This window comes from Rousettus aegyptiacus, unplaced genomic scaffold, assembly GCF_014176215.1.
Source record: "Rousettus aegyptiacus isolate mRouAeg1 unplaced genomic scaffold, mRouAeg1.p scaffold_m13_p_6, whole genome shotgun sequence".
In the NCBI taxonomy this organism is placed as follows: Eukaryota; Metazoa; Chordata; class Mammalia; order Chiroptera; family Pteropodidae; genus Rousettus; species Rousettus aegyptiacus.
Window position 1 is genome coordinate 50,905,874 of NW_023416309.1, and position 26,593 is coordinate 50,932,466.

At 37.5% G+C, this 26,593-nt stretch overlaps 1 protein-coding gene across 1 annotated transcript; it reads left to right on the forward strand.

Annotated features, from left to right (window-relative positions):
• Positions 1-11,267: 11,267 nt before the first annotated feature.
• On the forward strand, positions 11,268-25,845 carry LOC107509731 (pancreatic triacylglycerol lipase). The gene is made up of 13 exons (XM_016142485.2): positions 11,268-11,350; positions 11,489-11,534; positions 12,666-12,820; positions 13,355-13,477; positions 15,413-15,547; positions 16,261-16,372; positions 17,613-17,732; positions 17,816-17,935; positions 18,512-18,630; positions 20,817-20,946; positions 22,022-22,130; positions 22,712-22,876; positions 25,719-25,845. Exons 2-13 carry the CDS (start codon positions 11,489-11,491, stop codon positions 25,780-25,782), a joined length of 1,398 nt encoding a protein of 465 aa, XP_015997971.2. The 5' UTR covers positions 11,268-11,350; the 3' UTR covers positions 25,783-25,845.
• The last annotated feature ends 748 nt before the right edge of the window (positions 25,846-26,593 follow it).

Here is a 26,593-nt window from a genome sequence, read left to right on the forward strand (position 1 = left end):
TAAAAAGTAATATTTGGGTGTTTATAAATTAGGCTGTTTCTACATTAATTTTTTTTAGGTTTCCATTCAGAATCTTACCAACACTGTAAGATTCTATCTTATTAAAATTTTATTCCGACATTCTCCTCTGACCATAGATTCCCTACTTTATAAGGCTCTAATTGAATATCTGTATGTTTTCATGTGAAATAATTTTTTTTACTGCCATACAGTAACAGTAGCGATTTGAAAGCCTTGTGATTTTTTTAATGATCTTTTTTCATGAAAAAAACTTCCCTTCCCTTCAATATATTTAGTTGAGGCACCCTCTAGTGGCGAATCTGGACATAGCACTACCACAATTAAACTGCTTACAGATTTAATAGCCTATACTACATTTTATACATGAAAAAATAAAAACATATATGCCTGTATTATAGTAAAAGCCTCAGGATTCAAATTCTCACTCAGGTTAAGCTTCTGTTTTGAATTCAATATTAAAATACATGAGATCACATATATAGAATTATATAATTTAAATATTTTCTATCTCGAGTACTGTTTATTGCCCACAAACTTTGCTCTCTGGAGTTTGTCCTAAAGCAAATTTTTAAGTGTGATAATTGAAAAGACACTCCTCTCCCAAGCTTTGACTTTCCCCTTAATTGAACAAAATAATGCTATAAATGACAACGATTTCTGGGCTCTATTCAGAAGCCAATTTGACTTCACTTGCTCATCAGTTCTACTTTTAAAAATACATAAATATCTCTAAGGCAATTTAATTAAGCCATTAATCTGGTCTTTAAACTGAATTCCACCCATTATTAGTTTCAGTTTTAATAAGTCTATATAATTCATTCAGAAACATCAAATTCGTTGTGTTAAAGGGAACCTCATGTTGCAAATAAAAAGCCAAATTCACTTAGCAGAAAGAGGTTATAAAAATCATCTCGGGCTTGAGTTTCATGGGGCTAAAGTAATTACTTTCATAATTAGTTTTTAAAGCAAGCCTTTCTAATGGCAAGTTCCTAAAATGACTCATCATGAAATTGAGCTCCTTCTTCATAGTAGAAAGGCAAGATAATAACCCATGACAACTATCTTAAGAGGTAGATGTACTCTTGCTTTCTTATATAACCATGAAGAGAGTCACAGCCAGTGAATGCTCGGTGTGTTTGTACACCTTCCCATGAGTAGGCCCAAACCCCACTGTTTTTTTTTTTGCAGATGTTACTGTCGTGTTCTCTTGGTGAACCAAGGTGCCAGTGGTTCCCATCATGTACACCATTTTATTATCGACTCATTCTGAAGAAGTTTATTCTCTAAAAGTGGGTGCTCGCATTCCGAGGTTCTCATCACTGGAGACCCCTGGGCTCCCACTCTCTTAGAGAGGCTGGAAGGAAGGCAGATGGGCCATCAGGCAAACCACAGCCTGTCCATCGGGTGACACATCGAAGACGGAACTTCACATAGTAACATGTGAGCCTGGGGTCCCAAGTGTTGCCAGCCCCAGACCACATGGTTAGAAGTCCAACACCGAGGAGTTGCCGTCAGCATTTTTTTTATTATTATTGATATCAATCTTGGAATTGGCAGAACACATGCTTCACCTATAAATATTACCTGAGACTCAAAAGTCGGTCAGGAGGTGCATTTTGAGACCTCATCCTGGAGGCTCCAGTCTAAGATGGCAACGCAGGAGGCTCTGAATTCACCTCCTCCCACAGACACACAGAATCTACAGCTGTGCATGGAGCAGTTCCCTCTTCGAGAAATCCAGGAAGCAGCTGAGCATCTCCTACACGTCTGGAGAAAAGAAAATACCCACATCGAAACAGGTCTTGGCACACCCTCAACTACTGGAGCCACTAAGAACAAAGAAGGCAGCTTGGACGATCACAAGATTTGGGGAGACAACCAAGAGCTCGGGCCTGGCTGAACAGAAAGGTGCATCTCCTACATAAGACCACTCCATGAAGACTAGGAGAGTTGGCTGTTTTATCTTATACACAGAAACCAACACACACAGGCAAAGAAAATAAACAAAGGAGTATATTTCAAACAAAAGAACAAGATAAAATCCCAAAAGGAAATAGAGATGAGTAATTTATCTGATAGAGAGAACTCATTCACACCCACGTTCATTCAGTTGACCATTCCGATGTCCACAGTTTCATGAGGCAACTTCAGTGGAATTAAACTTGCATAGCTTAAAACTCCAAAACACTTGACAGCTAGCGTCAATCGCAATCACTCACTGATGTAGGCCTGCCAGCCTGAAGCCAGGTAGAGTCGATTTCTCAACAGTAGTCAGGGAAAGGGGTCAGACTCTCCAGTTCATGTTGCTGGAGAATCAGTTAAACTGATCAGTTAATCCTCAGGTGGGCTACATCTCGAGGCCAGGCGGGATACCCAAGGCCTACAATGGTCCTGTTACCTTCTTGGCTCACGATGTCAACTTTGTAGACTCAAATCATATGGTTATTAAACCCATTGACCCCAAATCGATAAAGGGCATTTAGAGAAACACTCACCATCTCCCCGTAACTTCCTGTGCAGCTTCCTTTAAGTCATCATTTCTTCAGGAAATGTGGTTGTATTCATTCAGCGGTCCTAAAAGAGATATTTGGTATTTGAAATTTCCAGCAGGTTAATTTTCTGGAGAGAAGTTCTCCATCACGGTTGAACTGCTTTAAGGGGGGCAGTAATGATCCGGGGAGCTGCTAGTCCTCAGAGTCAGGCATCATTAGGTATTTGCAGCAACTGCCATGTTTTGAGTTCTAACTATGTGCCAGGGACCACAGCTGAGCCTTTACCTGCATTATTTTGTATATTCCCCACAATAACTCTACAACGAAGTAATTATTCCCATTTTAATGAGAAAAAAAACCTGAAGTTTAGAGAGGTAGAAGCAAATTCAGTGGATTTCCTCTTTAACATAAATGGCAATCTAGGAAATTTCACTTTCGAAAAATGGCAGAGAAAATGACACTGTTCCTGTCCCTTGTGCAGGCCCAAGTACCAAGCTGGGGTTTATACGTGTTTTCATTCCCTGAGAGACGATGCACCTGTGCGTTCACACCTATGGTAATACATGATGGGTAAATTTTTATTTTAGGGATGACAGTACCAAGACTGAAGACACCTGAGACACTATTGATGCTATATTTGTAGATTCTTCCTGTAATCTCCAAATGGAAGAACTCCTCAACCCCAGGTTTCACAGGTGACCAGCTATTATTTTTTGGTCGGGCAATTATTAACTTCGCCTTCTCTCTTTTAAAGTGTATTGGTTTTGGGAATGAGCCACATTGGGGCCATCCAGATCAGTATTTCTTAAACTTGAATATGTGCACAAAATTTCCTGCAGATCCTATTAAAATGAAGATTCTGACTTAGCAGGTGCAGGTGGCTTTTGCATTCGTAACAGTCAGCTCCCAGGTGATGCTGAAGCTGCTGGTCCATGGACCACACTTTGAACAACAGGAATCTAGATTCCTCCCAAAGGCAGGAAAATAAATATCATAGGTAAAAAAGAATTCTTCCTACACTCTGCAAACACTGAGCCTGAGACCATAAAAACCATTATGTACGTAGAGCGATTTCTTGGGAAAATGTTTGCCAAACTTGTTAAATATTTGATATTATCCAGGTCTTCTTTTTTTAATGCAAAAGATCTTCAAATATTATTTTAAAGATTTCAATATTTTGTGAGGATGCTATTAGGCTGAGGGAAGATAAAACTATTGGAGAAATTAACACTGAGTGTATCCACATTATCCATTAACGAGTTAGATTTGTCTAAAAGAATCAATCTTTTTGTCTAAGTTTTTTCACATCTTCTCCTATTTAGAACTATTCTAAATAGTTCTTGGGAACTAAAAAAATGAATCACAAGACACAAATTATCATCCTTTATGACTATAATGTTTCTCAATGTGATTCTGATTCAATTGACAATAATCTATCCCATTGTTATATCATGATCAGGATACTAATCAGAAAAAAATAAAAATGTGTAATCAATGTGTAATCAAGTCTGGTTTCATAAGAATTTATGGTGTGTGCATAAACACTTAAGAAGTTATGATTCTAGTAGCATTCTCAACCCTGACAACTTTACGGCATGGTCTTGCCCTTCCTGTAATGTTTAGTTAAAAAAAAAAATTTGTGATTACATGGCAGCAACTAGCAAATGATATCATTCTTGAAAAACAGGATATTATTTCCAGTAATTTTTATGACTCATACAATTTTCTCATATATTTAAGAAATACTTTACATAACTGCTTATCCAGGAAAGGATATTTTAAAGAAAATATAATTTAATTTAACTTTAAACTATATTTAATTTCACTTCAATTATCCAAATGACTGCCTCATCTGAAATATTTACTTTTCATCTACATGTTTAATATTCTCTAGATAACATTATAGTCATTATATAAATGAAAAAAATGTAATTGGTTTAATTATCTGATGTTCTGTTAACTGCTTTTTCTTATGCACTTTTAATCACTTGTCAGTTATTTCTCATAATCAAGTTTTAAATATATATATTTACTAAACTCAGAGTTGATGAGATATGTATCGTTTCACAATTAAAATATCAAATTGTATGTTAAGTGTGTGGTATTAATCAGAAGCAAGATCTGTTGCGCTTAATTAAAAAAATAGATTGTTAGTAAATTCTGCAAAGCCTTATAGAAACACAAAACAGGAAGCATTCATTGGAATAACAAAAATAATAATAATAATATCTATTAAGTGTCCACTACAGGCCCCATTCTATATGCTTTACCTGTCCTGTCTCATTTATCCTTTACAGAAACCCAATGATGTAGACTCTAGAACATTCCTCGTTTGCAGATGAGGGAAGCGAGATACAAGAGCTTAAGCAGCAAGTCTAAGATCACGTCAGCATACAGAGGACTTGGGAGTTACACCTAGGCATTCTGGTTTCATAGCCCACGTACTTCACCATAGAAAAATAGAAATACACTGCATTCTTTGAAGGTGGGGAAGGGTGGGCGAGGGTGGCCCACAGGCCACATCTGCCTGCTACCTTAGCTTGCAAACCGGGATGGTTTTTACATTTTGTAAAAGTCGAAAGGAAAAGAATATTTTTGTGACGTGTGAAAATTATATGAAATTGAAATTTCAGTACCCATAAAGTTTTGTTGGATCACGGCCACATTCATTTGTTCACATGCTGTCGATGGTAGCTTTTGCATTACCATAGCAGCCAAGTTGAGTGGTAGCAGCGGACCACATGGCAAACCACACGGATAGGAAGGGGCGGGGAGTTGGGATCATTTTTACGAGCAGCCTGGGATGTCTGGCCGTTTCGGCAGAGAATGTGATGGAACATCTAACACCCGCATCTGGCAAATCTGAGGTAGCATTTTTTAGAATTCCTCAGAATTTCCTTTCCTTTCTTAATAACTGTGGCCATAGTATTGCATTTTTTAAGATCAATATTGGAATTTTTCAGCTACAATTTCTTCAAATACTTTACATATCAACAGCGGCAAGTATCCAGTTATGTGTAGGCTTCACTGCTTATTATTTTCCCATAGATCACCAAGACTCTATTCAATTTTTTCACCTTTTCTTCTCTCTGTACTTCGGTTGGGATAGTTTCTATTGCCATGTCTTCAATTTACTAATATTTTCTTCTATAGTATGTAATGTGCTATCAAATCCATTCTTAGTAATGTCTATTCCTCAACTCATTATGTCCATGTTTTTCTTGGAATCTTGAATATATTTAAAATAGCTATTTTAAAGCCTTTGCTTATTTTATCATCTCTATCAGTTCTGCATCTCTTTCTATTAACTGATGAGTCATTTTTCTGCCTCATTGTATGTCTAATAATTTGTGATTAGATGCTGAGTATTTATAATTTTACACTATTGAGTATATTATGGTCTTCTGTTAAAAAGAATTGTATGCATTTAATTTTTTTTAATTGAATAAGGCAGACAGTTATTTTACTAGCAGATCGGTTTGATTTTTTCGAGGTTTGCTTTTATGTTTTATTAAGCTAGGTTGGGATTAGCCATTATTCTTGGGCTATGTTAGCCCTCCTCCTAAGGCATGACCTTTCGCGGGGCATCTAGTGAATGCTGTGGTTGTTCATTGAAATCTCTGTTGGGCTGAATGTCTCCCAATTGTGTGTGAGCTTCGAGAGTGGTTCAGATTATAAATTCCCGCAATAGTTGATTTTTCTCTGATAATTGTTATTTGATCAGCCTCATGAATCTTACTCTTTGTATTCACAGCTTAGTATTAATCTAAAGACTCGGATGGACCACTATGCCAGTTTCTGAAACTCTTCCTCTTCGTAGCTCCCTCTTCTTCAATACTCTACTCTGCAAATCTAATTTCTTTGGCCTCTCTAAGCTCTAATCTCTCTTCAGTTCAATGAGTCTGTCTTGTTCTGCTTGTAATCTACCTCCCTGTGTTGGGGTCCACGAAATCCCTCCAGGCATATAGCCGGAGTGGTTAGAGGTCTCACCTCATTTTTTTCTTTTTTTCATTTATTGCTGTCTTATACTACTAATTGTCCAATCTTTGAAAATTATTGTTTTATATGTTTTCTCCACTCTTTTAATTACTTATTGTAATTAAAAAGGCAAGTCTGATACAAGTTTTTCCATCATATCTAAAAGTAGATGTCCCTCAGCTTTTTAATATTTTAAATGGACTTTGCTATTTGCCTTACAATGTTGATTATGAAATGTACATAGTGAAACAGACTCTGGCTTTCTCTGTCCATCTCAGGATCCTCAAGTCATTTCTAATTGTTTGATCTCTAGAATATCTTAAGTACGGACCAAAAATATTTGGTACAAATTACTAGTTGAATTTCTTTCTTTTCTTTTCTTTTCTTTTTTTTCTTTCTTTTTTACTTTCTTTCTCTCCTTCCTTCCTTCCTTCCTTCTTTCCTTCCTTCCTTCCTTCCTTCCTTCCTTCCTTCCTTCCTTCTTTCCTTCCTTCCTTCCTTCCTTCCTCTCCTTCTTTTCTTTTCTTTTTATTTTTCTCTCTCTCTCTTTTGCCTCCTTCCATTACTGCTCCCAGGATCCCACCTGTGATCTCTAGGTGTATGGTGAATTTTGCATCTCTACTTATTTGCTCTCTCTTTCTGCTCAGCAACACCTGGAAAACCTTGTTATTCCATTCTTTAAGCACCTATAGTTGAATCCCATTCAAACCCTTTGAGAGTTCATATTTTGAAAAGAGCTCACACCGGCTGGAAAATGGGTCAGATGGTTATACGACAAGGTTAGAAACCTCAGAGAGGCTAAGCAGATTCGTGAAGTCTTATTTGCAATGTTAAGAAGAGTAAATTTGATCTAGAATTATGTTCTCCAATATGACAGGCACTAGCCATATGTGACAACTGAAATGTGGCTAGTGCCACGTGTTAAAATGATAATATTGTCTATTGCATAAATTATTAAAATATATTACACCTATTTCTTTTTGCTTTTCCTTAATGTGGATTACAACATATTTCTATTGCACAGTGCTGATCTAGAAAGCACAGGGCAGGGGGAAAGGGGCTGGGATTTTAAGAGGGAAAATGGCATGGCCAGTCTGCAATTTAAACCTGACTGTCAGGCAGTGTGTGAAGGACAAACAAGAGAGGGGACTGTCTGAGGAAAAGCAATTAGAAAATGACTACGATGGCCCAGGAAACAAATGATTATCATAGTCAACGTCACAACAGTTGTCTTTCTAGGTGATAAAATTGTCATTTTGCTGCGTTATTAGTGAGAAAGCTAAAGATAAATTAAATAGGTTATCCGAATAATATGTATGTGACTTTGTTTTGGAGAGCAGATACCTGGGCTCACATATGTGTATATACACACATACACACACATATTAATACCTGCTGTACTCATTCTTGACCATTTTTTAGATCCATCCTGTACTAACACAGACTAGAGAACATGGCCTTTTGTGGATACACACGAATGAGTCATCTGGGGCCAGTGGAAAGAATTTGTCTCTGCAGAATTAGCTCTGCTACTTGTCAGCCATGTGACCCTAGGTAGGTTGCTTAAACTCTCTGAGTCTCACTGTTTCTTTCTTTTCTTTTTTTTTTTTTTCATAAGCAAAATAGCTAAGGCTTCTGCAAGTTCTGTGGAAGATTCAATGCAAAAACTTTGAAAGTGTGTAAAACTAATTAATGCTATACAATATAAGTCTGCTTGTTATTCTGTTCTGCAAAGTAACCCATCTTCATGCATAACAGGAGAGTTGACTATAATTTTACTCTCTGGTCTGGGTGAACTGAAGCCCCTCACATTTGGCAGGATCGTGTCTCTGGAAGGTGTGAGACAGCAGCAACCCAGATCAGTGCAGTCTTCTTCTACTTGGGAAAGTTTGGCATCCCCAGGTGAGTGCGACCTCCCTCCCACCGATGGCCCTAGAAGTAGACTAAACTGGATAAGGGAGAACAGGCCACCTTTTCTGAAGGTTAAGTAAATGAGGCCTTATCTGGCTCACAGGCTGGTTATCTGGCCACACAGGTGTCCCAGTGACTTTCTTTCCTCGTCTGGAGTTTGGTGTCACAAGGTTGCCAGAATCGGAGCCTAAACGTAAGTCTATATTTAACTCCTCAGCAAATGGAACTACTGGATTAGAAACTTCCACGTTTGGCCTCTTTCCTTTTAAATGTCCAAGGCTGCGGAGTCAAAGCCGAGTCAATGTTATGTAATGCTCTGCTGACTCTAGGAATGATTTTTTAACGAAAGCCCGCTTTCAAGTCCATGAGACACTGGGGAAGGAAGACCATGACTCTGTCACCTTTTACAGGGCCCACCTTCTAGTCCACAGCCCTTAACAGACTAGTGGGGAGCAGGGTTTTGTTGGGAACTCCATTCCACCTCCCTGTGGGACCTGAGAGTTTCCTATGAACCCAGCAGACTGAACTGCTCCAACCACACATAAGTTACATCTGGGGGCCCAGGTAACATCGGGTGAATTTTTATTAAACCCTAAGATATTATATAGCCTCAGATTGCTTATGAAACAATGAACACCATTAGAACTGAATTGAAAAATGCCAGTTAAAATTCTACCAAAATGGAGTGAAGAATTGAGCAACTTTTATAATTTTGAAAGTTGCAGGAAAGGGGATTTTTAAAACCAAGAATTAGGGAAAAAAATTGTCAAAAATGCTAATGTTATACATAAGTACTATCCAAACCTCATGATAAAACATTAAGACTCAATGTCTAGTACCTGAACTATTTTTGGAAGTCAGAGAAATCTGATTGTACAATAAAATAATCTCTATGGGTTAAAGTAATGCTGGTTGCTATAACCTTGAAATATCAGTGGCTCGAAACTAAGGGAGTTTATTTCTTAATCATGTAAAGTTCACAATGAGTCTTCATGATTGATGGGTGGCTTTCTTTTAATCAGGAAATCCAGGCTCTTTCCATCTTGTGACTCTGACAGCTTCAACATATGGCCTGTAAGGTCACCATACTCATCCGCATTAAGCCATGGAAGGGAAAACACATGGAAGATCATGTGTGGGTTCTTATGAACAAGACTGGAACTGCTGCACTCATGTGTCATTGGCCAGAAGTTGATCACGTGGTCCATCTCCTGCAAAGGAGACTGGGTAAGAGGGTCTAGCTCTATTCCCTATAAGAAGAGGCCAGGAATCTCTGCCACATACTCTATAAACGAACAGTTTTAAATAGTCATGTTAATGGTCTGAATGAAACAATATGGTTCATAAAATGGTACAACCCAGCTAAAGGGTTCAGCAAAATTGAATTTAGGGAAGGTCGTTTCTCCAGAGCTGACCTGGATAGACCACTGTTATGTGCAATTCCCTTCTTAGCTTTCATAACAGTTTGGGCAATTGAATCTTCCCAAAACGTTCTAAAATTTGAACCTATTTCGGTTTATAAAATAATTTCCCATGGAGTCTAGTCTCTGTCTCAGAATTTGGTTACTTTTGGTCCTGATTCTAAGGCCTATGTTGAACAAAGTTCACCCTAATTATGAATTAAATTTTGTAATACCTAAAATGCCAACTTGAAATTTTGTGAATTAGCTGGTTATTCACACAGGATACATTTTACTTCATAGCAAACCCAAGAGTGAACATTGTCTCACTTTTCTTTTGTTGTTTGCTTGTTTTGAGTTAAAAGGGCTTCAGAAAAATCATTTTTTTTACTGCGAGATTACACAGACAGTTCCTGCTGTAGCAATTATGCGAAATAAATTCCTTTTCATTTTCATTCCCTCATTTGTTCACTCAGCAGGGATGTGTTAAGGGCCTGCTATGTCCCATCCACGGAATTTCTTCCTTGCGACTTCGGCCCTGGTCATAACACTTCCCTTGCCCAACTTTTTGGAACTTTCTTCAAATACAAATAATTTTGTTGTTTTTTCTGTAATTGTAAACTTTGCCAGGGAACTGAATTATTTGACCTTTTTCCTTTTTTTTTACCACAAATGTAATTTCGTATGATTCAACCTATATCTGTAATGCAGTCAGGCTAAATAGTTCCAATCTCTTAAAATTATGCTATCCCATTGCAATCTTTTTAAAATTCATTTTAAGCGATCTATCACCAACTGTAAATATTCCAGTTCTTTTCTATCAAAAGTGTCTCTTTCAGATTATTTTTCCAAAATCATTTATTTTTAAGTTAAATTTTATTTTTCTATCTCATTCATCATTTCATTTAATGGTGGCGTCACTAATTTCACATCTATACTCTTGGAAGTGCCCTCAATTCCTTTTTTTTAGTTCATCTATTCCTTTTTCCATGGTATTTTTAAGAAATAAACTAGCTCTATGGACTATTAAAATAAAATATCAACTGCTTTTGTAAAAGGAATGGATTCTCTTGAAGAAAAGCCTGTATTTCAATGTTTTTGAGGGTAAGCCAAGGTAATACAAAAACTGCCTGACTGATAAACTTTTAATATTTGTTTTCAAGATTATCACTATTGAATCTGTGAAAACAATTTAGTTTCACATGCACCCACAGAACTGCACAGAGTTTCAAATTTAAAAAAAAAAAAAAAAAGGGCAGACTAGAACCTTCGCTAATATGAGATGACAGTGATTCTGAACACTGTATAATCAGATTAGGAAAGAACCATTCACATCCACCCTTTTCCCATCTTCCCACAAGTACTGTGGGAAATTTCACACACTCTATTAATTTTGGTTTATTCAGGATTAAAATTAGAAATACAGCCTTGGAACCTCCTCTCTTTACCTGTCACTTTTCCATGGAGCTGCTCAAAAGATAAGGCTTGCCTGTAAAAGGACCTTCAGGTCCTACCTGGTTGTGTGCAGAATCCAACGGGACTGTCACGGTGAGTCAGGAACAGGTTTTCCAAGCCTAATTTATTAGCATTATCCATTTCCCCCCAGAGGTCTAACTGAACTTGAATTACACCAATCTTTTAAAAACCTATTTAGCCGAACTCAATTATATTTTTAATTCTGTTTAGATGCTGCTGATCTGGACACTTTCACTGCTGCTGGGAACAGTAGTAGGTAAGGTAACATATTTATGTAGTGCTGAAGGAGAAACGGTGCTTAATACTTTTCAAGAAGGGTTATGACGGCCAAATTTAAGATGTTATGAGGATATACAGTAGAGTGAGAAAGATGCATGAGTAAGAGTACAAGAGCTTGGGGTAAGGTTTTCAGATAAAAGCTAAGATGCCCAGTTAAATTGGAATTTCAGTTAAACAACAAATGTGTGACAATTTTTTTAAAAATTTATTTTATCTCAAACTCAAATATAACTTGTGTTTTTATTTGCTAAGTTTAGCAACCCTTGCTTGGAGTCAAGTGTGGGGTTTGAACCCTGGTTCCACCAGCCACAAAGGTATTGCCCTGAGCAAAACTCTTAACCCCTCTGTGCTTCACTATCATCATCCGTGAAATGGGCATGTACTACCACCCCTCTCATAGCATCACCGTAAGACTTCAGTAAGAGAAGTCATGTAAATAACCTTGCTTAGCACCTGGTACATAGTACGATTTCAAGAATGCAGCCCCTACAACAGCTACTGCTCCTACTCCTACTATTAATCTAGACTTTACACTCCTCGAGACCCTTTCTTTTGTGTCATTCTTTTAGGAGGTAACATTTAAGCTCAGAGTTGGGTTTTCCTGTTTGATTATTTGTGAGCAGCTTCTTCATCATAAGAATTCAGGATGCCCCTCAAACATAGGCCAGAAACCAAAATACTCAGCCACAAGGTGATAACAAAGTTTTGGCATTTGCATGAAACTTAAGCTCTCCACCCAAAGCCAAAAGTCAGAAGATAGCCTCGCCATCTCCACTAGGGCCTAGGGCACAGGCTTCTTTCTTGGGCTCCAAGATGTCTTCCAATAATTCAAGGAAGACTTCAAAGTTGAGAGGCTCAGCAGGACCCAGCACAGAACTGGACAGAGACATAAAAGGAGTGAGGTAGAGATGAGGGGCAGCAGCCTGTCTTTAACTTGGACATTGTCTATTGAAACAGTTTTGCTTATGTGAAGATAAAAAGATCTTTGGGGATATGGAAGAAGAAAATATGCCAACAATGTAATTTAACTCATATTTTGGCAAATAAACCATTAAAAAGACCATTCCGGTTAAACTAATATCTTTGAAACATTTCTGTATGGTTGCAGGAAAAGAAATCTGCTTCCCAAGACTTGGCTGTTTCAGCAATGATGCCCCATGGACGGGAACTTTGCAAAGACCCCTCAAACTACTGCCCTCGACTCCAAATGAGGTCAACACCCGCTTCCTTCTCTACACTAATGAGAACCCCAGCAACTTTCAAGTAAGAGTGCTTACCGTTTTCAGAACTGAGTTCCATTCGTTTTATGTGACAAGCATATACTGACCTTTAAGTCTTCTAAAGAGACCAAATCAGACCGTGGAATTTACATATTTGTAGACTTTAGGACCATGTATTATTTTATGTAACTGTTTTATAAAATGTCCATTAACTTGATATTGTTTTTATCCTACCCCTCTGGTACCATTTAATAAATATTCAAAATATTATATATACTCTTCCAACATATTTTATACATGTGAAATCTATGTATAGACACACACACACAGAAACCTTTCCTTTTGTGGAAACAAGACTTCTACCACCAACATTAGAGCAGATGTATTATCCTAAGTTGAGCAAAAATGTCATGAGATCTAGAAAGTCACGTCTTGGTGGTGATTGCGAATAGCTTGGTTGACATGGGAGAACCTTACTCACAAGGCAGTCTTCTACCTACCACCTCTCTCCACAGACAAACAGTTCTATTGCATACTACAAGAAACTTGGCATTAAACACTTTTCTCCCCCAAATAGACAATCACTGCAGACTCATCAACCATCGAGGCCTCCAATTTCAAAACGAACAGAAAAACCCGCTTTGTTATTCATGGATTCTTAGACAAGGGGGATGGAAGCTGGCTAAGCGATATATGCAAGGTAAGATGTTGTCATCTCTTCAGGGAAGATTGTTTCCAGAGTGATAACTAACCATGGGGAAGGCCCAGGCCCCAGCCATTCGGGACACACGCCGGCCACAGTGACACTGGAGGAGCCTCTGAGCTCACCTGGCCTGGATTATCCAGCAGGTGGAAGGGCCCTGGAACAGTCAGGGCAGCAAAGTCGGCAGGTGTTTGGTGGCTCTGGGTAATGGGTATTCAATAATGATACAGAGAGATTTCAAAATTTAGCAATGTGTGTTGTTCTGTTGATAAATACATGAATTGCATGTTCAATAGTTTTTAACTTTTTCATTAGGTTTTAATTTCTAAGTGAAGAGCTAATATAACTTATTTTACCCAAACTAATGACTTTCCTTTGATTTCACTAGCTCCGATCTCCTCTGGTAGTAACATTTAGGAAAGCTATGTAGGTTTTCATTTCTGGCTTCTGTCATTTAGAGAGTAGTGAGCCTATTTTCTTTAATTTGCCTTTGGCTATGTGCCCTGTGATACTGAAGAATTAAAAGACAGAAAATCAAATAGAACAAATTTTCGTAGTAACTGCTAGATAACTGTTTGAGGAATATTATCATTGATTCATTTATTCATTAAGATTCCGTGGTCAGCTGTGGCAAAAAGGTGCAATCATTTCTTCTGGGGGCTCAAGAGAAAAGACACTAAGGTCCTTATATACCATTTAATTTAATGCCTGTCTATTACTCAAACCAAAGGCCAACTTGAGACAACTCCAGAGAGTTTTTGCTAGCTCTGAAGACAGTTAAAATGAGTGGGCTAATTCACTTCACAAGTTTAGAAATAATCAGTAAAACCATAATTTGTCTTCTAAAATAATTTAAAGCTGATGATCATGAGGGGAGAGGGTAATAATTTCTACACAATGGTGAAGAAAAAAAAAAGTGATTCTCAGCTCAAAAGTAATGTAGATTTTTACATATGAGTATACAATTCGTTGCTGAGATCTCAAAAACAGATGCATATTTCTTGCATTTGATTGTCTTTGACAACATTCTTACACCTGATGGAGAAAATTGAATTAAACTACAAGGTTAAAGTCCTAGATTCCAGTTAGACTCTATCCTTAGCTAACCGTGACATTAGCAAATAGCTTCCTCTCTTTGGACTTTTCTATCTGTAAAACGAAAGAGTTGAAGATGACTTCTAAGATTGTTTCTTCATTCTTCTCAAACTCTCCTTGGAAAAAAGGTGAGGATGTGCATAAATACACACAAACAAAATTCCTGTCAGATCTAACATCCATGAAACTATCATTGACCACTCCCCATCAAACGAGGCTTCTGAGAGGGTATGCTTTTCTGTGAAATAACTCTTCAGTAATATACAATAAAACATGTTCATCCAAAAACTTTGATTAGTTCTTCCAACATGGAAAAGCTTACTTGTTTACCATCAATATATGTATTTAGGAGGATCCTAACATTGGCTTTCATTTATTCATTAACTTATTTGTTCAATAAATATTTATCGAGCCCCAACCACATGCCAGGAACTGTTTGAGACACCGAAGATACCACAGTGAGCAAGGCAGGCAATGTCACGGGATGCATTCTAGTAAGGGACAATGTAGTCTTATGACATTATGATGCTCTAATGAAGCAACCCACTTTGCCACATTTTACAAGACTAAAACAAGTCTCCATGCAACCGTTGCAGTAAAAATCCCAAGAATCCAGTTCCCATTACAGCCAAACTTCCAGTTTGGAGCCAATGTGAAACTTTAAAGGAGATTCTGTATCCATAACAGGCTAGAAGTTCTGTTCATTGCTTTGAGATTAAAAGCAAATGTGATGTTGTACAGGTCAAGGAGGGAGTTTATCCTAGTCCTCAAATGTGTCAATCAGGAATTGACAAAGATTCTGAAGCATTTACCTATTTATTGTGTCTCTCCCACCAGAACTTGTTTACGGTGGAAAGCGTGAACTGCATCTGTGTAGACTGGAAAGGTGGCTCCCAAACCTTTTACACACAGGCTGTACAGAACATTCGCATTGTGGGGGCAGAAGTGGCGTATTTTGTTGAAGTTCTTCAGGTAACTTTCATATAACCTCCAGGTTATATAAACACCCATGCACATTATTCTCTGGACTCTTCAAAAAAAAAAAATGCTGTTTGTATAATAATTGCTAAAGACATTTCTCTACTGAGATTTGGCTTTCCCCTTGGTTGAAAAAAATGCAAAAAATAATCTAGATTTGGGCTTTATCAATATGCCTATTAAGGTCAATAAATGTGACATTATTCAAACAACCAGGTAAGTTTTTTCTACTGAATCCCCCCAGCATTTCTTTTAATTTTACCAGTTATTAAACTAAGTCAACTTGATAATATCAATCTCAAGATCAAACTCATTTTTTTTTTAAGAGAAACACAATGATAACAAGCTAACCTGGTTTATTAACTCAAAACAGAAAAAAAACGTTAAACTTGAATGTGCTTAAATCGTTGCTTTCGTTACAGTTTTCTATTCCAAATCTTCACCACCTCTTGGGAACAATTCCTCATATCCACTGAATATTCTCTCTACATAGTAAAACAACCAAAAAGAACCTTACTTCCATCAATTTAAATGTTAAATCCATCACCATTTTCTATTATAACTGAAAAAAAAAAAGTGAAAATCAATTGCTTTGAAGGGGGGCGGACATTTCTTCTTAAAACTCAAGCTTTCAGGTGTTCCCTTCTGCACCCATGGTAACTTTTGCGGTGTTCGAAAACATTCTGAGGAGTTTTTCTTTCCAACAGTCAGCGTTCCAGTACTCGCCTTCCGATGTCCACATCATCGGCCACAGCCTGGGGGCTCACGCTGCAGGGGAGGCGGGAAGAAGGACCAACGGGACCATTGGACGGATCACAGGTTGGTCGAAACAAAAAAAGTTGCGAAATTAGATTAGATGTAGCCGATATGAATGGAAACTTGGTGCAGCCCTGCTTTTTACCTCAGGAGACCAGTTTTCACATTTTCTGGATTTGGCCACATGATCGGAAGTCACCGTGCGCTGAGGTCTTGTGAAATTTTTATTAATATCGATCTGCGGCCTGTAGAGCCCTATTTAAATTCTAAATATTTCAAGTGACAAAAATGTGAATTAAGAACATCTGGAAGTCTGATGCATATCTATTTCCCCCTTTTCGAGCATTCACAAAGGATAGCTTTCATGGATAGGATAAACAACATAAAGAATGGAAGAAATAAATTGAATTAAACCCGAAGAGCTCAAAAATGTATGATTAATTATATTCTGGTTCAATAGCACTTGAATAGCCCAGTTCTCATCAACCACAACCTCAGATTTGAGTCAAGTGGACAGGTAGCCCTGGGCTGCCAGTTCTGCGTGCCACTAATTAGATAAAAATATTTTACCTTATGAATCTCAGACTGCTTGCCTTGGCCAATGGAGTCACATGTTGAATGCTCAGGTCCTAAAATTGCCCAGTAACTTTATAAGAAAGACCTTGCTGTCCTGGATCTGAGAGGTGACTATTTCAGGGAACAGCCACTTTCCTCTCTCATCATCCCACTCTGTCTTTGACCTCCTGATTTTCTTCTTAATATTCTGGATAGGATGGTTACATTTGGATCCGTGAAGGCATCTGGAATGTCTATTGATAATTTGCTGGAAAGAATGTTCTTTCCCATAGTCCGTTAGTGTTTACGAGAACCTGCTCAGTCAGGCTAACTATGCAAAGCTGTGGGTAGTCCTGGTGACTGTGAAAGCCAAGGTCTTTGCGCTCATGTGAGTTTACAGTGCAGCGAGGACTCTTTCTAGCCTGAAAAGCTTTTAGGAGTCCAGCGTCTCCCAGAGTCTGGCTCTTTCCTTGTGACCACCGTTAGCGACAAGGATTGTCCCAGTGACTGAGCAGCATCCATAAGTAGAGCAAAGTTCCATGGTTTGAGGAAAATTCACTTTAATGCAAATAAAAATTAGAAACAGATTACTCTTCCAAAAATGGAAAGGTAAAGGAAGAACTAGCTTATCTCTTTCATACATAACTCATAACTACCGATCCTTGCACTTAGTTCTATAGCTAATGAAGAAAAACAAGTGTGCATTTACAATGCTAAATGTTAACATGACACATCCTGTTTACTTTAGGATTGGATCCAGCTGGACCTTCCTTTGAGGGAACACCCGAACTTATCCGATTGGACCCCACGGATGCCCAATTTGTGGATGTAATTCACACAGATGCTGCCCCCTTAATCCCCAACATGGGTGAGTTCCTCAATTAATCCTCCTAGAGTGTTTTTCGAGTCTATATGTTAACATCAACTCTCCCTCATTTTAAAATTCCTCAGGGTTTGGAATAAGACAAACTGTAGGACACCTCGATTTCTTTCCAAATGGAGGAGAAGAGATGCCTGGATGTCAGAAGAATATTCTCTCTAATATTATTGACATAAATGGGATCTGGGAAGGTAAAACCATTATGTACACAAAGAGATTGTTTTGGGGGAAAATTTATGTTTTGTTTTGCTAAACTTGCTAAATATTTGGTATTGGACAGGTCTCACATTTTCTACAATAAAGGACTTTTAATTGTATCCCCAAGATATAGGTGTTCATTGAGGAAAGTGGGCATGAGGAGACTGTAGGAAAGAAAATGTATTTGTAGTCAACCTTCCCTGTTTCTAATTCAGTGAATGCATTACTATATGGACCAAGCTTTTCTTTCTAAAGTTATCTCTTCCATTTCAAAAGAAAGAAAGAAAGAAAGAAAGAAAGAAAGAAAGAAAGAAAGAAAGAAAGAAAGAAAGAAAGAAAGAAAGAAGAAAGCTATTTTGCCATTAGCCTTGGCATAAACTGTTATAATTTTAATAGTATTTAACTTCTGATTTCATCACAAATCATAGACTTAATGAATGATTATGTTTTGTGACTGCCATGCATTCACACTAAATAGAGAAATCTGTTCAACAACTGTATTCTGATTGTGACATTAATTTGGAAAAATTAAATCTGTCACTGACGTGGAATCATGTCTGATTTCCAAGGCACATGTAACTTCATAGCATGCAATCACTTAAGAAGCTTCAAGTATTATGCCGACAGCATCCTCAAGCCTGATGGCTTTTCTGGATTCCCCTGTGACACTTACAAAGCTTTCACAACAGTAAGTATACTCCACCTTGCACCTAAAGGACTCCGTGGCCATCACTTCTCGTGACCAATGTGGTTCACTGTTCACAGCGTGCATTCAGTGACTGTTACTCTATGACTGCCACATTACTTAGACTGTTAATCATTCAGATTTATTTTAATAGTGATAAGATACTGGAGAACTTTAGAGAAATGGGCTTGTCCGCTGACATTTTTTACATCTGCCTTGTTCTCTGTCACTTCTATGTGTATGAGGTAAATGTTCAAACTTGGTCTGGAAATAATTCTAAGTAAAAAAATAGTCTATGGACATCTGATCTTTGACTACACAATACTGATAGACATGGAAAACTTATCTTAAATACTGACCTTATAAAACTGCATAATAATAGGCACATGGATATTTCTGTGCAATCCCATAATCGCCAAGGTTTCGTTTCGTTTCGTTTCATTTGTTTCATTTCTTTTCATTTTTCTTTTCTTTTCTTTTCTTTTTCATCTTGATTGGTATTTTCTAGATATCTAGGTTAGAATCTTTAAATGTGATCTCGAATATGACATATCTATTGTCTGGTTCTTTAAAATTGCTTTTCTTTTATCTGTACTTTTTTTCAAATAAAAATGTATAATCTATGTAATTTAATAAATAAAATTTCAGGTAACATGCCAGATGAAGTCATAGTCACCAATGAGATAGCATATCTATACCTTAATAGAGAAGAGAGAGAATCTGAATCTTGGTTCATCTTTAAATCGTTGAATGATTTGGGGCAAAATACTTAGCTTTTCTAAGGCAGCATCTTCATTTCTAAATGTAAATAATAATATTAAACTTCAAAGATTGAGTGGGTTGATTTAATGAGATAATATGTTTTAATTGCTCAGCCCAGAACCTAAAATATAATAATTAGCATTCAACAAATGTGTGTTTTGGGGGGAGGGGGAGTGCATATTTTGTTCACAGGGCAGCTTGCATGTACAACAACTGGTCTAACTTTATTTTTATCTTCTTTCTCTGGTCTAACTTTATTTTTATCTTCTTTCTCTGGTCTAACTTTATTTTTATCTTCTTTCTCTGGTCTAACTTTATTTTTATCTCCTTCCCAAATCCCTGTTTTCTAGGTAATGAGGAAAACAAGCTAAGAAGCTTTAGTTTCCATTTAGTTAAAATTTAACCTGACTCAATAATATAAACAGTTTTTTTAGGTGATGCTCAGACACTTTTACAAAAAAAATTCTTGATCTTACAGATGTCTCAGCCTTTCTCTCCAAGCTGGCATTGGGCAAGGTGATCATGGAGGTGGTGGTCAGAGGGGAGAACTTGTGGGTCCCCATTACCGATGGGCCCGCAGCAAATGTCTGCTGATGAATTCTGGGTGTGTCTGCTTTTTTGACTCATCCAATGGCTTCAGACAGCTTTGGCCATTCTTCCTGGCTGTCTTAGTCTCCTCTTACCTCTTGTTGGATGTGGACCTGAGACACGGCCCAGTCCCCATCTGGTCCATTGATCCAGGAGTCCACTACTTGCTCTTCCATGGTGGGAATTGTGGTGTTTGTCCTTCCCACTCTGTTCTTCCCTTTCTCTCTCTTCTTCCCATAATTCCTTAGTCCAGAAAGAGAAGATATGTTCCTCTATGATATCCATCTTTTCTAGATCCCAATCTCATGGCTAAGCCTTAACAACCAAATGGGGGTATTTTCTTTCTACACTGAGAACTCTGAGATCTGAATTCTTCAGACGTTGAAGTACGCTAAGTGAGAGCTAAAAAAAATTGAAGAAAACCTGATTTTTGAGCCTATTATCTTCTTACTGGGTCCTCTTTTGCATATCAGAAGCTGATTATCACTTCCTGCTCTTTCAATCTTTCTGAAATAAATTTCTAACTACCTACAGTCAGATGGATGTCTTGAGGCAACAGGGGCAAAAGAGAGAAGATTAAAGCATGTACATAAATTCTCTTTTGTGTGATCTTTATACTATTTTTGTTAGTATTATGTTATTTACCAGTAAAATTGCTTATGTATCATTGTAAATAAGGAGATGAATTTTTAATCTTTCCTGAGACACTGTTAAAGTCTTCTTTTACCTTCAGAACATAATTGCCTTCAGAATACTTGAATTGCAAAAACATATGGGAAAAGATGATGCACTATTAAAAGAAAGAGCATCCTCATTCATCATTTGTTTATTTTCCCTAGAACAAGTGCTTCCCATGTCCAAGTGAAGGCTGCCCGCAGATGGGTCATTATGCTGACAGATTTCCTGCAAAAACAAGGGAAGTAGGCCAGAAATTTTATCTAAACACTGGTGATGCCAGCAGTTTTGCCCGTAAGTTCCTATTTGATCTGCCTTAAATTATTAATATTATGTATTTTACCATGTTCAGTGAAAATGTGTGAAATTGTTTTTCTGTACAAAAGCTTTAAATACCTCTCCCCAGCATGGAAAGATAATCAAATACCATGTGCTCAGCTAATTTGGGTGGCAGAACAGAGTTCGGGGCCTTAACTTGCAATGATACAAAAAGAAATTTCTTCACGTTGATTCTGGTGCTGAATTCAGGAGGCTTCTTCTGCTCCAATCTCTTCACATTTGGTCAAAACTTTCACTGAGAAACAGTTTGATCTTTTGTACAAGCCAAAAAGTAATCCAGGAGAGAGATGGCAAAGGTCGTGGGAATGGAAATAAGCTGACAGATTCAAGAAATATTTAGGACCATCGAACCCATAGGTGAAGGAAATTAAAGTATATATGGGTAGTGAAGCATGGGGACAAACTCCAAGTTTCTTTTCGAAGTAATAGAGGAAGAAAACTATCAATGGGGTTAACTGCATTGTAAAACTAAAGCCAAAATTTATCCCCTCCCGAGACTAGCTCAAAATAGGAAAAACTTGCTCACGATTGACCAGTACCATAAATAGGTTGTCATCATTTAACATATTTCCAATAGCAATGGAAAGTTGAATCGTAGAATTTTAAAAATAAATGTAGACTATTTAGACAAAATTACGGCAGTACTCTAAAATGTGATCTATGAGAAAATGAAGTAAGTTGATGAAAATGTCACACTCTACTATTTTTCCACAATGTTCTAATATAGAGTTATTTTGACATTTAAGAATTAATTGTTAGGTTAAAATTTTGCATGCAAAATATTTCTTTTACCCTTGGCCCGAAATCTAGTGCCTTTGGAAAGATTCTGTGCCCTTCCCCTCCCCCAAAGCCTACCCTCTGAACATTTAGATAAAGGGCTATCTATGACTATATGATTAGAAGAACTACCAATATTTTATGTGAATTATTTAAAGTTCAGCAGCAGTGGAATCCAAGTTAGCCTATTCTCAGTGCATCTTCTCTACAAGCTGACATTCTGCAAATTCCTCCCCTACTCTTCCCCATGCAGGTTGGAGGTACAAAGCAAATGTGACTCTGTCTGGAGAGAAGGTTAGGGGACACGTGCTGATATCTTTGTTTGGAAATAAAGGAAACTCTAAGCAGTATGAAATTTTCAAGTGAGTAAAACTTAACTTTAAGCTTCTTAAATGTGGAAATACTTCCTACATATAATGTATGTTATGGGCAGCTGAGTTTATTCATTAATATGTGAACATACAGTATGGCCACATATCATTAAAATGAAGAGATTATGTCACCCTTGCATCTTAATACATTTCTGAGTTTTGTCTATAAATTTTTTTCCCTGATATTTCTAAGAAAAGACCTGATATTTATGTTGATGCATGGTATCTGATTTATAAACATTAAATAATTATTATGTCCACAGAACAGCTGGTAAAGATAATATAATAATGTCATCATTTCTTAAATTATGTTAAGATTCTGCCTAAAACAAGTTTGAAGTTGTATTAAAGTAAAGATGACTTTAAAATAATTTGAGTCGTTGATGGCAAATGAACTACCACGGAGTTAGCGTACATGTCTGCATTTATTTAATACATTAGAATGACAAATGTACTATCAATCCTCTTACTAAAGATGCATTATAAGCTGGGTTTAGAAACATATCTGTATATATTTACATGTAGATTTTTGTGCACTTACGCATGTTTTTATTAACTTTTCAACTCCCAAGGGGCTCTCTCAAGCCAGACAATATTTATTCCAGTGAATTTGACTCAGATGTGGATGTTGGAGATTTGCAGAAGGTTAAGTTTATTTGGTATAACAGTATGATCAGCCTAACTCGGCCCAAAGTGGGAGCATCCCAGATCATCGTGGAAAGAAATGATGGAAGAGTGTAAGTAATAAAATTCCGAAGAGATTTGTAGTTCTATTCCCACCGAAAGTTTACTTTAAGTTAAATCTCCTACATGAGTCTCCCACATCCCAGCCATAGCTGCTTCCTAATATCTTTTATTTCTTTAGAAGAAAGTATCGAACTTTAGGAAAACACTTTGATAGGTGTGTAGATGTGTGTTGTATTATCTAATACAAGTGTTAGAATGAGAATTTGGTTTCATAACCTAAAGTGAAAAGAATTATTTCATTTAGCAGCTGTGCCTTGTGGTATGTGTGGGCTTAGTATGTGTATCTTCCTCAAACTTCCTGAGTTGACCAAATTGTCGCTTAAATTATCAGAAAAACATTTAATTTATCAAGTAATATAAATAAGCCGTTCTATATCATTGGCCCTCCTAGTAAAGACAAAGGTTAAGGCTTGGTTCTAACCAAAAGTGAAGTGCGTGTGAGTCAAGTGACATTCACCATGGTGAGCAACCAGAAAAAGTGAGCTAATAATGATGATAATCATAACAATCCTATATTAGCCCAGGGTTTTGAATATAAAACCAAATTCTGAGGCACAGTGATATGCTTCTTCTGTCATCGTATCATTCAGTCCTCATAAAAGTCCAATGAGGGAACATTTGCTTCTGGAAATGATCGAGTAAAAGAGACCAGATTTACCTTCCGAATTGAAATGACCACAATTTCAGACAAAATATTTTAAGTAACAGTTTCGAGACACTGAACATCAGGCAACAACAACAACAACAAAAAGTGATCCCTGAGAGACAAGAAATGAATGAGGTGGAGCATTACAATTGCCCCAACTTACTGCCTGGAGAGTGTTTCCAGGATGTCACACAAGGAGGAAAAATTCAGGCAGGGCCCAATGGACTCGCTGAGTTGAGGAGACAGAGCTAAGTATTCCGAAAACCGAAGGCAACTAGATTTCACAGGACAGAGTACCAGAGAGGCGAGATCTACAAAGAGAATCTCAGAAACCTGGAAAGCTCTCTTGATATTCAACAGAGCACTGATCGGCACATGCGTGTAAGGAAACTAGCCAAGGCCATTGAAACGTCCATGTGAAAGAATGAAAGAGAACAGTACCCAGCACTCTTGCAGGGCTGGGAATAGCACCTGTTTCCACTAGCCAAACCGGAAACACTCATAAATCATGAAACATTAGGTAGAATATTAGGAACATCTTCCCTCAGTGGTGGGGAATAAATAACAAGCCTAAACTAAGAAAGACCTGGAAATTTCAAACTGTATCCAAATAACTTAACTGCAACCCAGAACAGAACTCAAGAAAATTTACAGGAATACAAAATTATCCAGCAGCAAACAAGCTAAAATCCACAATATATGATGTTATATAAAAGTTTCTTGGGTATACAAAAAGAACAATACGACCTATGATGGAAAGAACAATTAATCAATTGAAACCAAAATGGAACTGATACAAATGTTATAATAGCAGATACAGACATTAAAACAGTTATTAAACTTGTATTTCATTTGTTCAGAAGGTCAATAGAGGCATGGTATGTATGAATAAAAGACCCAAATTTAATTTCTAGAGATGAGAACTATAACATTTGAAATGAAAATTATACTGTATGCAATTAACAGAAGATTAGACATTGCAGAAGATAAGATTAATGAACTTGAAGACATAATAGAACGTATCCAAAATGAAACAAAGAAAAAATAATTTTAAGTATGAAAACATCAGTGAGCAGCAAAATAACTTCATGAAGTATGTTATACTTCTCATCGAAGACTAAATGAGAAGAGTTAGAGAAATATATTTGAAGAAATAATAACTCCAAAATTTTCAAACTTGAAAACTTTACACTAAGAGATTCAAGCGATATAACAAGAAACAAGAAAACTGACCAATACACATCAAAATCAAATTGCTCAAAACTAGTTATAAAGAGAAAATCTTAAAAGCAGCCAGAGGGGAAAAATACACATTACGTATAGAAGAATAAAAATACAGCAAATTTCTCATCAAAAACAATGCAAGTGAGAAGACAGTGAAACACATCTTTAAAGCACTGAAAGGAAAAAATTGTTAGTTAACCTAGAATTCAATACCCACAAAATATCTTTCAAAGTTGAAATAAGACTTTTCAGATGTACTAAGGCTGAATTTATCACCAGCAGGTCAACATAATGAGAAATATTAAAGGAAGATCTTCAGAAAGAAGAAAATGATACCAGTTGGAAAAGAATCTACAGAAAGGAGTTAAGAGCATAAGAAATAGTAACCACATTGGAAAATATATGAGGTCTTTGAATGTTATTAATTAAGTCTTTAAAGATAATTGACTTTTTTAAGATGATGGCAGTTTGGGGGATGTAACCCATGTATAAGTAAAATACATGAAAACAATGCTTATATGAGCCCCAGAGCATCCTCAATGTTCTTTCTCAATGATCACAATTAGTCATTTCACTTCAGTTATTTAATTAAAATAAGGACATCTAGCCAATGCAACACCGGGACCTCAGAATTTTTTCTCTGGCCAATTTCTCAACATGCCACTGACCTTACTCTTCCTCAGTTGTATTGGCTAACAGTGCGCCAAGTGTTTAGTAGGTTCTTTCAGCACGTGACAAACGAGCTCTCCCTGTCCTTTGAGGTGTCTACTGACACCTCCTCTCTCTGCTATTGCTCAGCCATGAAACAAAATCGGAAAGGAGAATCCGGGTCTTTATACGGAAGAGGTCTTCCCTTCGCCAACATCTGGGCTCAGGCACCGCGTGCGCGATGAGCGAGCAGAAAGTGTTCTCGTGCTCCACGCGCAACAAAGAGTTGACTTTTCATTGTTTTCTCTCCGCAGGTTCAATTTCTGTAGTCAGGAAACCGCGAGGAAAAATGTTCTGGTCACTCTCAGTCCGTGTTAGGAGCCTCCCGACATGTGACTCCTGAATCTTCTTGCTAATAAAATCTACTGGTGAAGCAATACATTTCTTTCCTTGTCATCATGTTCATTTTTTTCCAATGAAACTTTTAGAGGAAGGAATTAAAATCCAAAATTTAGAGTTGGTCTGGAGAACCACAAATGTCTTTAGATTTTTTTGCTACAGATTACGTGGCATTTGAGTTTAGGAATACTGTTTGCTTGATACTGGCGTCATGTCCATTACTACTACCACTGATGTCATTCTGATCACGTAAGGCAGACTTCCAGGCCCAGCATGACCCCTTTCTGTGGGCTCACTTGGAAAGGACCCACCTAGGCCGCTTTTTCCACTGTCTTAAGTTCCGTGCCGCTCCTACTCACACAAGAAAGTGAGGACCGCACAGATCCGACGCTTCTCAACTGGTGTCCCCGCTCCCAGTGGGGCTCCGCCCGACACTCTTCCCTCTGCAGCCTCTTCAATTTTTCTAAAGCACAAATCAAGGAACCTCCCAATGGTTCCGGGATAGAATCCACATTCCTTAGGGGGTGTTGCAAGGCCTCTTTTGGTCTGGTTTTCAGTAGGATTCTAGCATCATGTCTCACCACATTCCTTCTGGAACTCTACATTCTGGCATTGTCCCCTAAAAGGGCCTTGACTTCAGATGCTGCTGGACCTTCCTTTGCACAAACTCTTCCTCTCTCTGGGATGTTCTTTCCCCTGTCTTCCTGTCTATTTAACTCCCACTGATTAACTTCCTGTCTGTGTAGACATCGCTTCTTCCAGGAAGACTTTCTTCACTTCCGTTACTCAT